Source organism: Sus scrofa, chromosome 3 (assembly GCF_054392235.1).
Source record: "Sus scrofa isolate SSC_HxYL_T2T_F1_AM1 chromosome 3, Sscrofa_HxYL_maternal_Yorkshire_Landrace_v2.0, whole genome shotgun sequence".
Taxonomy (NCBI): domain Eukaryota; kingdom Metazoa; phylum Chordata; class Mammalia; order Artiodactyla; family Suidae; genus Sus; species Sus scrofa.
The window spans coordinates 70,751,616-70,763,950 of NC_139385.1; the positions used below are offsets into that span (position 1 = coordinate 70,751,616).

The following is a 12,335-nucleotide window of genomic DNA, read 5'->3' on the forward strand; positions in this document are numbered from 1 at the left end:
CACTGCTGGTGGGAATGTAAACTGGTACAGCCACTATGGAGAACAGTTTGGAGATACCTTAGAAATCTATACATAGAACTTCCATATGACCCTGCAATCCCACTCTTGGGCATCTATCCGGACAAAGCTCTACTTAAAAGAGACACATGCACCCGCATGTTCATTGCAGCCCTATTCACAATAGCCAGGACATGGAAACAATCCAAATGTCCATCGACAGATGATTGGATTCGGAAGAAGTGGTATATATACACAATGGAATACTACTCAGCCATAAAAAAAGATGACATCATGCCATTTGCAGCAACATGGATGGAACTAGAGAATCTCATACTGAGTGAAATGAGCCAGAAAGACAAAGACAAATACCATATGATATCACTTATAACTGGAATCTAATATCCAGCACAAATGAACATCTCCTCAGAAAAGAAAATCATGGACTTGGAGAAGAGACTTGTGGTTGCCTGATGGGAGGGGGAGGGAGTGGGAGGGATCGGGAGCTTGGGCTTATCAGACACAACCTAGAATAGATTTATAAGGAGATCGTGCTGAATAGCATTGAGAACTATGTCTAGATACTCATGTCGCAACAGAAGAAAGGGTGGGGGGAAAAACTGTAACTGCAATGTATACATCTAAGGATGACCTGACCCCCTTGCTGTACAGTGGGAAAATAATAAATAAAAAAAAAAATAAATAAAATAAAATAAAATACTTGTCTTTGAAGTTCCCTGGTGGGCTAGTGGGTTAAGGATCCAGCCTTGTCACTGTTGTGACACAGGTTTGATCCCTGGCCTGGCGATTTCTGCATGCTGCAGGTGCGGCCAAAAAAGAAAAAGAAAAGAAAATACTTGTTTTTGGTCTTTCCGAGAAACTAAATCCTACTGATTTTTCCGTGCCAACCTATGAAGTTTTTAGCTTAAGAATACCTTTTCTTGGGTAATTTAAAAAATGTCCACTGTAAAACATGAAAACATTCAAGCAGGTGTTTTCAACCCAGGGCATTTTTGTCCCCAGAGAATATTTGGCAGTGTCTGGAGACTAATTTATTTGTCACATTGAAGGGTTCTAATGGCATTTACTGGGTAGAGACCAGAGATGCTGCTAAACATCCTCCAGTGCACAGAACAGCCCTTCCAACAAAGAGTATCTCACCCAGAATGTCAGAAGTACCAACGTTGAAAAACCCAGCATTAAAGAAATGTGTCACATAGAAAGGGAAAATCCCCTGCAGTGGGCTTATTTTGGGGGAAGAGGGCAACCTCCATTTCATTTCTTATTTTTTTGATAGATTCAAAAGTACAAATGGCACCTGCTGAAGTTTCCCTTCCAACCCTGCCCACAGCTGCAGTTTTCCTCCCAGTATTACTGATTTCTTGTGCCCCTCTGGAGTGACTTATTCCATGATTACTTCAGCCCTTAATTGATGTCTTCGCTTCTGAAATCAAGTCTTTTAAGACCTATATACCAAGCTCATTATTACTGGTTTGTGTTATCCGTTATTTTGTTCTTACTAGTCTTATTTCCCTGAGTTACAAGTAATTCTGATGATACTCATCTGTCTAGTGCTTTTTCTGTGTTCTCCACAGCTTAGCACAGTGTCCAACATATAATAGCACTGTTGAGCATTATTATTATTTTTTTTTTTTTTTGTCTTTTTGCTTTTTCTTGCGCCGCTCCCATGGCATATGGAGGTTCCCAGGCTAGGGGTCTAATCGGAGCCGTAGCCACCAGCCTACGCCAGAGCCACAGCAACGCAGGATCTGAGCCGAGTCTGTGACCTACACCACAGCTCACGGCAATGCCAGATTGTTAACCCACTGAGCAAGGGCAGGGACCGAACCCGCAACCTCATGGTTCCTAGTCGGATTCGTTAACCACTGCGCCACGACGGGAACTCCCTGTTGAGCATTATTTTATGTCTAGCACTATTCCTCAGGCTTCACATGTATTCACTTATTTAAAGTTCATAATAGTCCTTTGAGGTAAGTTTGTGCCCATTTTATAGATAAGAAAACTGAGACAGTGAGGTTAAAAAATTTGTCCAAGTTTGGGGCTAGAGCCAGGATTTCATTCTTACTAGCCTCACTGTTCTCTGCCTGGTTGATTTGCATTTCCAGCATAGGGCCCCCTTTTGGGCTTTTGAGAAGAGGAGTGATATGACTGAATAAGTAGAAAAATTCATTTTTATTAGATTGAGGTAGAGAGGGATGCCCAGGTGAAGGAAACTATTCAAAACTGCTGGAGTAACCTGTGGGCAAATCGATATGGGCCCCCTGGTGGCCAAGGGCACTGAGAATAAAGGAAAGGAAAAAGAGACAGAAGTAATCATTTAGCAGTAGGTTTGTTGAACCATAATTTATAATACGTAGTGAATCTGTCGAGGTATATACTCCCTGATCTGAAAGTTCAGCTCCTAGGTATGAGCTCAAGAAGAGTAAGGTGGGAGAGGGAGTTCCTGTCATGGCTAAGTGGGTTAAGGATCTGGCATTGCCATGAGCTGTGGTGTAGGTTGCAGATGTGGCTCGGATCCCGTGTTGCTGTGGCCATGGCATAGGCTGGTGGCTACAGCTCCGATTCGACCCCTAGCTTGGGAACCTCCATATGCCACAGAAGTGGCCCAAGAAATGGCAAAAAAGACAAAAAAAAAAAAAAAAGAAGAAGGTGGGAGATTCATTAAAAGTTGGAGTTCTCATGGTAGCACAACGGGATCGGCAGCATCTCTGGAGCCCGGGGACACAGGTTTGGTCTCTGGCCTAGCACAGTGGGTTAGGGATCTGGCATTGCTGCAGTTGCAGTGTAGGCTCAGATCCTATCCCTGGACTGGGAACTCCATGTGTCAAGGGGTGGCCAAAAAAGAAAAAAACAAGTTTATAGAAGCACTGTTTGTAAGAGTAGAAAAATGATAGTTGATTTTTCTACTCTTACAAACATGGCAGTGCAAATGAATGAACCAGACCATTTCTCTCAAACATAAATGTTAAGAAAAGTTGCAAAAGAGTACATGGAAATAGGATGTACCACTTACATGAAGCTCGAGAACATGCAAAATGAAACCATGTATAAAGGATGTACATACATGTGAAGTATAACAGAATGAATGATGAATACCATATTCAGAAAGGGGGTACCACGTTGGGGGAGGGAAGAGGAGCCACTAGGAAGTGTGCATGTGGGTATTCCCAAGATTGAGAGAATGGGGTGCAGGTTGCCAGTATTCCCACGGGACCTTTCCTTTATTGATAATATACCAGTATCTATAACCATATGTGCGTGTCATGTTGAGACTGACCTATGACCTCTTAGCTTGTCCATCTTTGCCAGTTTTTTCCTGCAGCATTGGGACAGAGCCCTGCTTCTTTGGTTGAATACCAGATTCAGTGGTTGACATTTAGAGCCATTTTGGGTGGAAAATACTTGTCATTGAACTTGTTCAGTCCAAGGGTTGTCCCAGGATGTGACGCAGCTTATCCTGAGAGGCAGGAGACTGGCTGTGGGTCCCCTCCTGTCAGGTGTTCTCATGGTGGAGCGTGTGATCATGTTGAGGAGCATCAGGCAGTCATGGATTTCAGTTTAGTTTGCAGAGGTTGAACCCAACTTTAATATGAGTTCACGGTTTTCAGGTTTCCAAAGAAGAAAGGTTAATTTCTTAAGTATTTACAGTGTTAGGAATGGCTTGTTACTGAGCACAAAGTCCTGAAATAGTCTGATGCAGATGCGAGGGGGATAATTGAGTATTGTAGTTGCCATGTAAAAATTAAGTTGATTGCTTTGTAAAAATAGAGATGAGTCCCTGGAAACCAAGAATACTTTTTTTTTTTCTTTTTTGGCCGCACTAGCAACACATGGAAAGACCTGAGGTGGGGATCAAATCCAAGCCACAGCTGTGACCTTTGCCAGAGCTGTTGGCAACGCCAGTTCCTTAACCACTGCAAAACAGTGGCAACTCCCCAAGACTACTTCTAATGTTATTGACTCTCCTTATCTTCTGAAATGTTAGAATTTACCTTGATTATATTGTTTGATAATCCTTTAAAAAAATTTTAGAAAATTCATAACTTTGCTTTCTAATACTAAAATACACTTCTCCTACTACTAGTTTCTGGCTCCTCGTTTTCTTTTGGATATTCCTATTTAATGATTTGTAACTGAAACATGAACAGTGGTTTTTTTTCTAACTGTTGTTCTTTTCCTTTGTAGGTATTTCTGACCTAGGTGAGTAATTATGTGTATTGTTTGTTTAAAGGCTTTTGTTTCGAGTTTTAAAAGAGACTCATGGAGTTCCCGTTGTGGCGCAGTGGTTAACGAATCCGACTAGGAACCATGAGGTTGCGGGTTCGGTCCCTGCCCTTGCTCAGTGGGTTAAGGATCCGGCGTTGCCGTGAGCTGTGGTGTAGGTTGCAGACGCGGCTCGGATCCCGCGTTGCTGTGGCTCTGGTGTAGGCTAGTGGCTACAGCTCCGATTCAACCCCTAGCCTGGGAACCTCCATATGCCGTGGGAGCGGCCCCAAAGAAATAGCAAAAAAAAAAAAAAAAAAAAAAAAAGAGACTCATGTTTAAAGTCTTTTTGTTTTTGCCTATGCCTCTTACACTAAACTGTCTGAATTAATATAAAGTAGAATTATGTTGCATGTGACACATCTGATTTGGATATTTTTGTCATCCATGTGCTCAGGAACAAAAATGTTTTCACCATGTGATTAGAAACCTGTAGATATGATAGATATATATGTATATATAGTATACCTAAGATTTTATTTTGTAAAATTTCAAACATGAAAAGGAAGAAAACTACAATGAACTTCTGGGACCTGTGAGCCAACTTTAGCAATTATTAGCACATGGCTGGTTTTGTCGCATTTATTCCCCTGACTTATATTGAAGCAGGTCCAAACATCATATTCTTTCACTTATAAGAACTTCAGTTTGTTTTTAAAAAATGTAATCAGCACACCATTGTCACACTCAACATTAAATTCCCCAGTGTCATCAAATGTCTCTTTAGTGTTCAAATATCCATGGTCACTTTATAGAATGAGTTTTTGTAGTTGTTTTGTTCAAATCAATATCCAAAGGAGCTACTCATGTTGAATTTGGTCATTTGAAGCTACTCATTTTGAATAAATCTCTTTTCCTTGCTCCTTTTTTGCTTTTCAGTCTGTTTATTGAATGAAGGGAATAAATTCATGGAATGGAGTTGTTTATTATAGTACTTCCCATACTTGGAATTATGGCTGTCAGAGCCATAATTCTAAACCTGGTGATATATCAGAATGCTTTGGAGTTTGAGATTTGGAAAAAGAAAACATGTATAAGCCTAAATCAGAATCTTTGGGTATGATTATTTTAAAATGCTCTACAAGTGATTCTGATGGCCAGCTCTGGCTGCAGATCACTGTCCTAGATAACATCTGCGTGAGAAAAAGTGCAGAACCCTTATAAGGGAAAAGTCTGAGAATTTGAATTTGATTCAAGTTTTAGCAGAAAAGTGTCTTTAATTGGATCTCTGTTAGGACTAATCACAGTTATGCATGAAAGGAAATGTAGAAATGATCATGTAAGTAAGCTTTGTCCTTAGAGTCAAAATCATGGTGAGTTATAAAGCCACTTTCTAATTAGTTCACATTAAAAGTACTGCTGATTTGGGTTCTTGGAAAAGAACTGATTCTGCACTTGAAGGCCTCCCTGAATTATTTTGCTGGAATTGAAAATGCCTAGTTGGCTGGCCATGAGCTGTGAATCTCTGTGACACTGCAGCCTTTTTGTTTGTTTGTTTTTTAAATCTTTTATTTTAGGGCCGCACCTGCAGCATATGGAGGTTCCCAGGCTACTAGGGGTCGAATTGGAGCTGTAGCTGTCGGCCTACATCACAGCCACAGCAATGTCAGATATGAGCCATGTCTTCGATCTACACCACAGCTCATGGCATCCTTAACCCACTGAGTGAGGCCAGGGATTGGGTTCATTACTGCTGAGCCACAATGAGAACCCCCTACACTGCAGCCTTTACGTCAGCTTCTCTTGGCTTTTCTTCCTAGCTGTTAAATTACAATCAGGTGAGGCAGGTTACCTTATAGATGTATGATTTTGGTGAAATCAACATTTTCATGTGGTTTTGTTTAGCTGACAGGCTGTCTGCGGATGACCTGAACTCCCTGATTGCTCACGCGCATCGCCGCATTGACCAGCTGAACAGGGCGCTGGCTGAACAGAAAGCCACAGAGAAGCAGCATATCGCCCTAGCCTTGGAGAAACAGAAGCTGGAGGAAAAGCGGGCATTTGACTCTGCCGTGGCAAAAGCATTAGAACATCATAGAAGTGAGATACAGGCTGAACAGGACAGAAAGGTAAAAGAAACGAGAACAGTTGCCTCACATTTAAAGTGAATCTAACTGGATTACCTACTTCTGGAGATAATAGCAACAGTCACTGACTTTAAACTTACAAGCTGTAACTCGGGTCACCTCACTTCTTGAGTAGAGCTTTGGCCTTTGCTCTAGTCAGAACTTCTAGGGAAGGACTGGTCTAGTGAGTGCCTTTATGTTGAGCCAGTGCAGAAGTGCTAAGAAAGGAGCTGCTGGTATCCAGGATTATCTAGTTGATCGTTTCCCAGTGGAGCCTCTGTCAACTTAAGCAAGTGCTGAAAGAATCTCATTGGATTCTGAGTGTATTTTTCTCCACAAGTGTTTTAAGATAGTTGGTTAAGCCTGGATGAAACAGCTGTAGTCTTCTGTCTGTCACATGGTGTATTGAATAGGTGTCTACGGGCTGATTTGGGAACCTGACTTCTCATCTCGTTCATGTCTTCTCAGCCACGCAGTTGAAGCGCTTTCCTCCCTAGGCTGCCAGGACACCAAGCCTGTTGGCCTTCCCCCACTTTGCCCTTCTTTGCTCAGCCTCTCAAATATCAGCACACATGGGCATTGTTTTTGTCTTTTTTTTTTTTTTTTTGCTATTTCTTGGGCCGCTCCCGTGGCATTGTTTTTGAAAGCTTTTATCCTTATCCATCTAGGCTGCTTCCAAGTGCTCTTAACTATGGCCTTGAAGCTTAAATACTGTCTCTCGCTGACTTTTTTTGTTTGTTTGTTTTGTCTTTTTGTCTTTTTGCCTTTTCTAGGGCTGTACCCACGGCATATGGAGGTTCCCAGGCTAGGGGTCTAATCAGAGCTATAGCCACCAGCCTACTCCAGAGCCACAGCAACGCAGCATCCGAGCCTCGTCTGCAACCTACACCACAGCCCATGGCAACGCCGGATCCTTAACCCACTAAGTGAGGCCAGAGATCGAACCTGCAACCTCATAGTTCCTAGTCAGATTCGATAACCACTGAGCCACAATGGGAACTCTGTTGCTGACATTTATATTGCTGGCTCTGATCTCTGCCTTGGCTTCAGGGGCTGTCCTGCAGCTGACTGGATGTCTCCAGTTGGATTTTCAGTTAGTCATTTCAAACTCAGCATACTCAAAACAAGTTTCTTGATTCTCTGCAACCTGTCTCCCAGCCCCTCAGCTCATCTGTCTCTAAATAAACCTCCATCTACCCAGTTGATCAAGCCAGAGATCATGTCCAGTTAGTTGTTCCTCCATCAGCTTTCACATCCGGGTGACTGGCAGAGTCCCAGCTCTGCTCCAGAGTAAATCCCCACAATCTCCACTTTTCTCTTTCCCCATTGCCACCACCTTAGTTGGCAGAGTATCATCTCAACAGGTTCCCAGTTTTTATACCCATCTTCTATGTCTATTTACACAGGCAAGTGGCCCTTATAATACAATGTATTCTCATCAGACACTGACTGCCACTGCATTTTCTATAAAATCCAAGTTCTTAAGTTAACCAAAAAAGCCCTTGATCTCACTCCTGCTTGCTGTGGGCCAGACTTCCCTTACTTCCCAGTTATCCTGGGACTTTTTGTTGCCATTTTGGTGCCTTGACTACATCTTTTGCCTTGAAGTAGCCCTCTCCTGTTCCTCTCAATCCCAAAGGAGAGCCCCTGTATTACTTTCTCTCATATTGTCCTATTTATTTTCCTAAAAACAAGTATCATGATCCGAGATGTCTTTTGACTTGTCACTGATTCCTCTATTGAAATGTGCACCGCAAAAGAGCAGCAAATTTGCCCTGAGCATCAGTCCATCCAAGCTTATAATAAGTAAGCACTGCCTGGCACCCAGGGCTGGCACTTCATAAATACTTATACACTGACTGAAGGATTCGTCCATTAACTATAACAACTATATTGTTTCTGAGAAAAAGTTACTTATGAATTCCAGGTAATTTAGTATTAAATAATTTGTAATGTGACCCATGGCTAATTTTTATGCCAGATGCGATATAGGCTTTTCATAGTTTCGGCTTGATATGGCATGTGTTAAAAATCAAAGTGATTAATAATAAGCAGTTTCAGAGCAGTTTTTTTTCTTTGTTGAGAGAAATTGGTTCAGTAACTGCCAGCTATTTGTTAATTTTCTGAACACTTCTGCACAGGGGGCATTGCTATTCACGGATGAGAAAATGGAGCCTTAGAAGATGAATAGTTTCCTCAAGGCCACGCAGATGGCTGCTGTGAAGCTGTCTTTGATCCCAAGTCTTTGTAGTTATTTTTTTCTGTGATCTTGGACTTCTTAATTCTCAGGAGAGTGAGACTTGGGAAGTGACAGCGTTTTGTAGAGGAGGCAATCTGGTGATAGGGAAGAAACACAAATTTGGGAGTTGGCAAGAACCCTGTTTGAAATCTGATTTTGTCACAGCCCTGGTTTGAGTCGCCTTCCAATATCCAGCTTTCTGATTCACGTGGGAATTGCAAGTAGAGAATATGTCATGGGTCTAGCATGTCCCAGGGACCTGGACGCTGCTCCTTTGCTAAAAGCCCGCATGGGGCATTGAGAACTTCTCCTTCCTGTGCTTGGCTTTACAGGTCGAGGAAGTCAGAGATGCCATGGAGAATGAAATGAGAACCCAGCTTCGCCGACAGGCTGCTGCCCACACCGATCACTTACGAGATGTCCTCAGGGTCCAAGAACAGGAACTGAAATATGAATTTGAGCAGGTGAGGACCTGCTGTAAAGTGGCAACTCCCCTTCACCCTCCCTTTCCCCTTTACATTGTTACACCCTCTGCTTTCCCTCCTTTCTAACGTGTTCCATGTCTTCCCGCCTGAGGGCGCCGAAGAATAGGGTAAGATTTCTAATGGTGCCTATTCTTGGTGGAGTGGAGGGGGCTTTTGTATATTTACAGATCTGCTCCTTTTTATTACTTATTTATTTTGGCCACACCACAGCATGCCTAAGTTCCTGGGCTAGGGATTAAACCTGTGCCACAGCAGTGATGCTGCATCCTTAACCACTAGGCCACTAGCGAACCTTTTTTACATTAAGGTGTACCCATGTGTTAGTGATGAGGTGTGTTTTGTGTCTGTGTTCTAGTCATTTGGAGCCGTCAAAGCTTTAAGGAGGGTTGGCATGGGGGTTCCACGAATGCAGATGGTAATGACCTGATATTTTTATCTCCTGGTTTATCTCCATAAACTTTCTTTGGATTATATGCTAGTTCTCAGATTTTTCTATCTGAGGAAACTTCCTAGAGAGATTAAAGTTTGAAAAATCACAGCATATCAACTGTTCTACCTTTAATCATAATTAGTTTTTACTCAGCAAGTCATTTTTATATTATTGTGTCTCACAAGAAGGGTTTCAAATAAGGAAATCTTGCAGAAAACTGAAATTTATTCCAAGATGAAAAGGTATATTGCTTTAAATTTTATTTGATGGGTCTTTTTCTGGGAGAAATGAACATAAAAGCTCTTAAGTACAAGATATTAAATACAATTATTTTCTAAAGTTGTCACTTTCTCCCTTTAATAGACTTTTTTCTTCTTCCTCTAATATTAGGTTCCACCTGTAAATTTATAGATTATACATCAAATATAAGCTTTAGGTAATTTCTGAAACCTTACACATAATGTAGGAGTTTCATGACACTTGCTTTGAGATGTCAAAGGCCCTCTTTGCTTTTGAAGGTATCAGCTGCTGGAAGACTTAGTGGCCCGATAAATGACATGCAGTGATTGAAGCAGCGTCACCTTTTTTCTGTGCACTTTTTATCATTTCAGGACCTATCTGAGAAACTCACTGAACAAGAATTACAGTTTCGTCGGCTCAGTCAAGAGCAAGTCGACAACTTCACTCTGGATATAAACACTGCCTATGCCAGACTGAGAGGAATCGAGCAGGCTGTTCAGAGTAAGTGCACAGGCCTGAGAGATGGTTTCAGTCAGCCCCACCTCTTAGGGTGATTTCTTATTACAAGGATCATGGTATATACATCGTTGACATTAGGGAATGAAGAGGCCCAAGTCACTCTTATTGAACTATATTCATCTCTTGGAAAATTAGCCCCAGATTTGATAAGTTTGGAACACAGTTGTGAGAAGAAATGAAAAAGAATCTAGCTTGAGGTTTTTACTCCCTTATGTGGTGACAGGCAAGAGGTCACCATTTACAAGGCAGTTTACCCAACACTCTGGTTATGTCTCACGTGCCCTGAGTGGAGCAGAACTGCGGTGTGCTGCATGCTTGTCCTCCAGGCTCTTGTCTTGTCTCCAGCCCTGCTGTTGGAGGCTTATCTGGAGGGTAGCTACAGGGGCCTCTCTGCCCTGTTGAAAGTGTAAAACGTCCTTATAGTGAAGATGTCAATGAAATGGGTTTCTTTGGGATGTGATGGAATTGTTTTTGGCAGATGAGTGTAAGAGTAAGCTAAGTACCCATAAAATGTCCAGATCCAGTCGTCTTCCATTCCTATCCATGAAGTTTCTGATGGCCTTAGTTATTATGTCTTAGCCTCGTTTATCCTTTCTTTCTCAAATATTTCTAAAGATAAATACATCTGGTATCTGTTGTCTTAAATGTCACAAGAAGAGGGAAGGGAGACTCAGCTGTGCTTGTGCACACATCCTCCCAGCTTTGTCCATGGTTTTAGTTAAAATAAGTCCTCATCAGATTATGTCAAGCCCTGTCGCCTCATGTGAAGAGGTCTGCTAGGAAAAACGCATCACAAGTAGTGGTGGGATGGGCTTGGAAGAAAGAGGCCGTCTCCGGCTCCACCTTTCTCTTTATTTAGCTTGTTGAAGGCATATCAGTTCTCTGGATATATGAGACGGTTGTGTGGTCAGGTGGAGAAAAAGTCTTTGCTTTTTTTCCCCCCAACAGGTCATGCAGTAGCTGAAGAGGAGGCCAGAAAAGCCCACCAACTCTGGCTCTCGGTGGAGGCATTAAAGTACAGCATGAAGACGGCGTCCCCAGATCTGCCCACTGTTCCCCTGGGGAGCGCGGTCGAGGCCGTCAGAGCCAGCTGCTCCGATTCTGAATTTACCCAGGCTCTAACCGCAGCTCTCCCTCCAGAGTCCCTGACCCGAGGCGTGTATAGTGAAGAGACCCTTAGAGTCCGTTTCTATGCCGTCCAGAAACTGGCCCGAAGAGTAGCCATGATTGATGAGACCAGAAATAGCTTATACCAGTACTTCCTCTCCTACTTACAGTCCCTGCTCCTGTTCCCACCTCAGCAGCTGAAGCCACCGGCAGAGCTCTGCCCTGAGGATACCAGCACATTTAAATTACTGGCCTATGCCTCCTATTGCATTGAGCATGGTGACCTGGAGCTGGCAGCTAAGTTTGTCAATCAGCTGAAAGGGGAGTCCAGACGCGTGGCCCAGGACTGGCTGAAGGAGGCCCGAATGACCCTAGAAACTAAGCAGATAGTGGAAATCCTGACGGCATACGCCAGCGCCGTAGGCATAGGAACCACCCAAGTGCAGCAAGAGTGAGGGCTAGGAGGTCTCACAGTCACACTTCAGGTCAGAGGAAATGAGTAATATGTGACGGGTTTGCAACAGGGCCTACAAGTGAGGTTACAAGTACTGTTCTCTGTGTTCACGCCTGTCGCATTTGTATTATTTCCTCTTGCTATCATGTCAGTCAACTCCAGGAGTACTTTATTTGCAACTTGTGTAACATTTTCTGTTTTTCAGGTTTTACTGATCAGGCTTGCGAGCCAATCAAAATGATGTTTGTGATCACTATTACTATTGATTTTGCCCTTGGAGCAAACTGAATAAAAACAGAAAGGTGAAAACTTTTTGTAGCTTTTCCCTTTTCAAAAAATGCAACTTCTGGGAGTTCCTGTGGTGGCAGAGGAAACGAATCTGATTAGCATCCATGGGGACACAGGTTCGATCCCTGGCCTCACTCAGTGGGTTAAAGATCCAGCACTGCTATGAGCTGTGGTGTAGGTTGCAGACACAGCTAGGATCCCAAATTGCTGTGGCTGTGTTGTAGGC

The 12,335-nt window shown here is 42.8% G+C and overlaps 1 protein-coding gene across 21 annotated transcripts in view; it reads left to right on the forward strand.

Moving 5' to 3' along the window:
* IMMT (inner membrane mitochondrial protein) overlaps window positions 1–12,130 on the forward strand; it is a 57,157-nt gene extending 45,027 nt beyond the window's left edge. For 11 of the 21 annotated variants that reach the window (XR_014841522.1, XR_014841525.1, XR_014841527.1 and 8 more), the window contains 4 exons: window positions 6,127–6,350; window positions 8,919–9,050; window positions 10,113–10,242; window positions 11,209–12,130. Coding sequence is in view for 18 of the 21 variants with exons in the window: in XM_085018740.1 (XP_084874866.1) it covers window positions 6,127–6,350; window positions 8,919–9,050; window positions 10,113–10,242; window positions 11,209–11,822 (1,100 nt within the window). In the remaining 3 variants the exon portion in view is untranslated. Of the gene's footprint in view, window positions 1–4,203; window positions 4,219–6,126; window positions 6,351–8,918; window positions 9,051–10,112; window positions 10,243–11,208 lie in introns of all 21 variants that reach the window. The other 10 variants (XM_085018755.1, XM_021087282.2, XM_021087284.2 and 7 more) reach the window with 1 other exon arrangement.
* The last annotated feature ends 205 nt before the right edge of the window (window positions 12,131–12,335 follow it).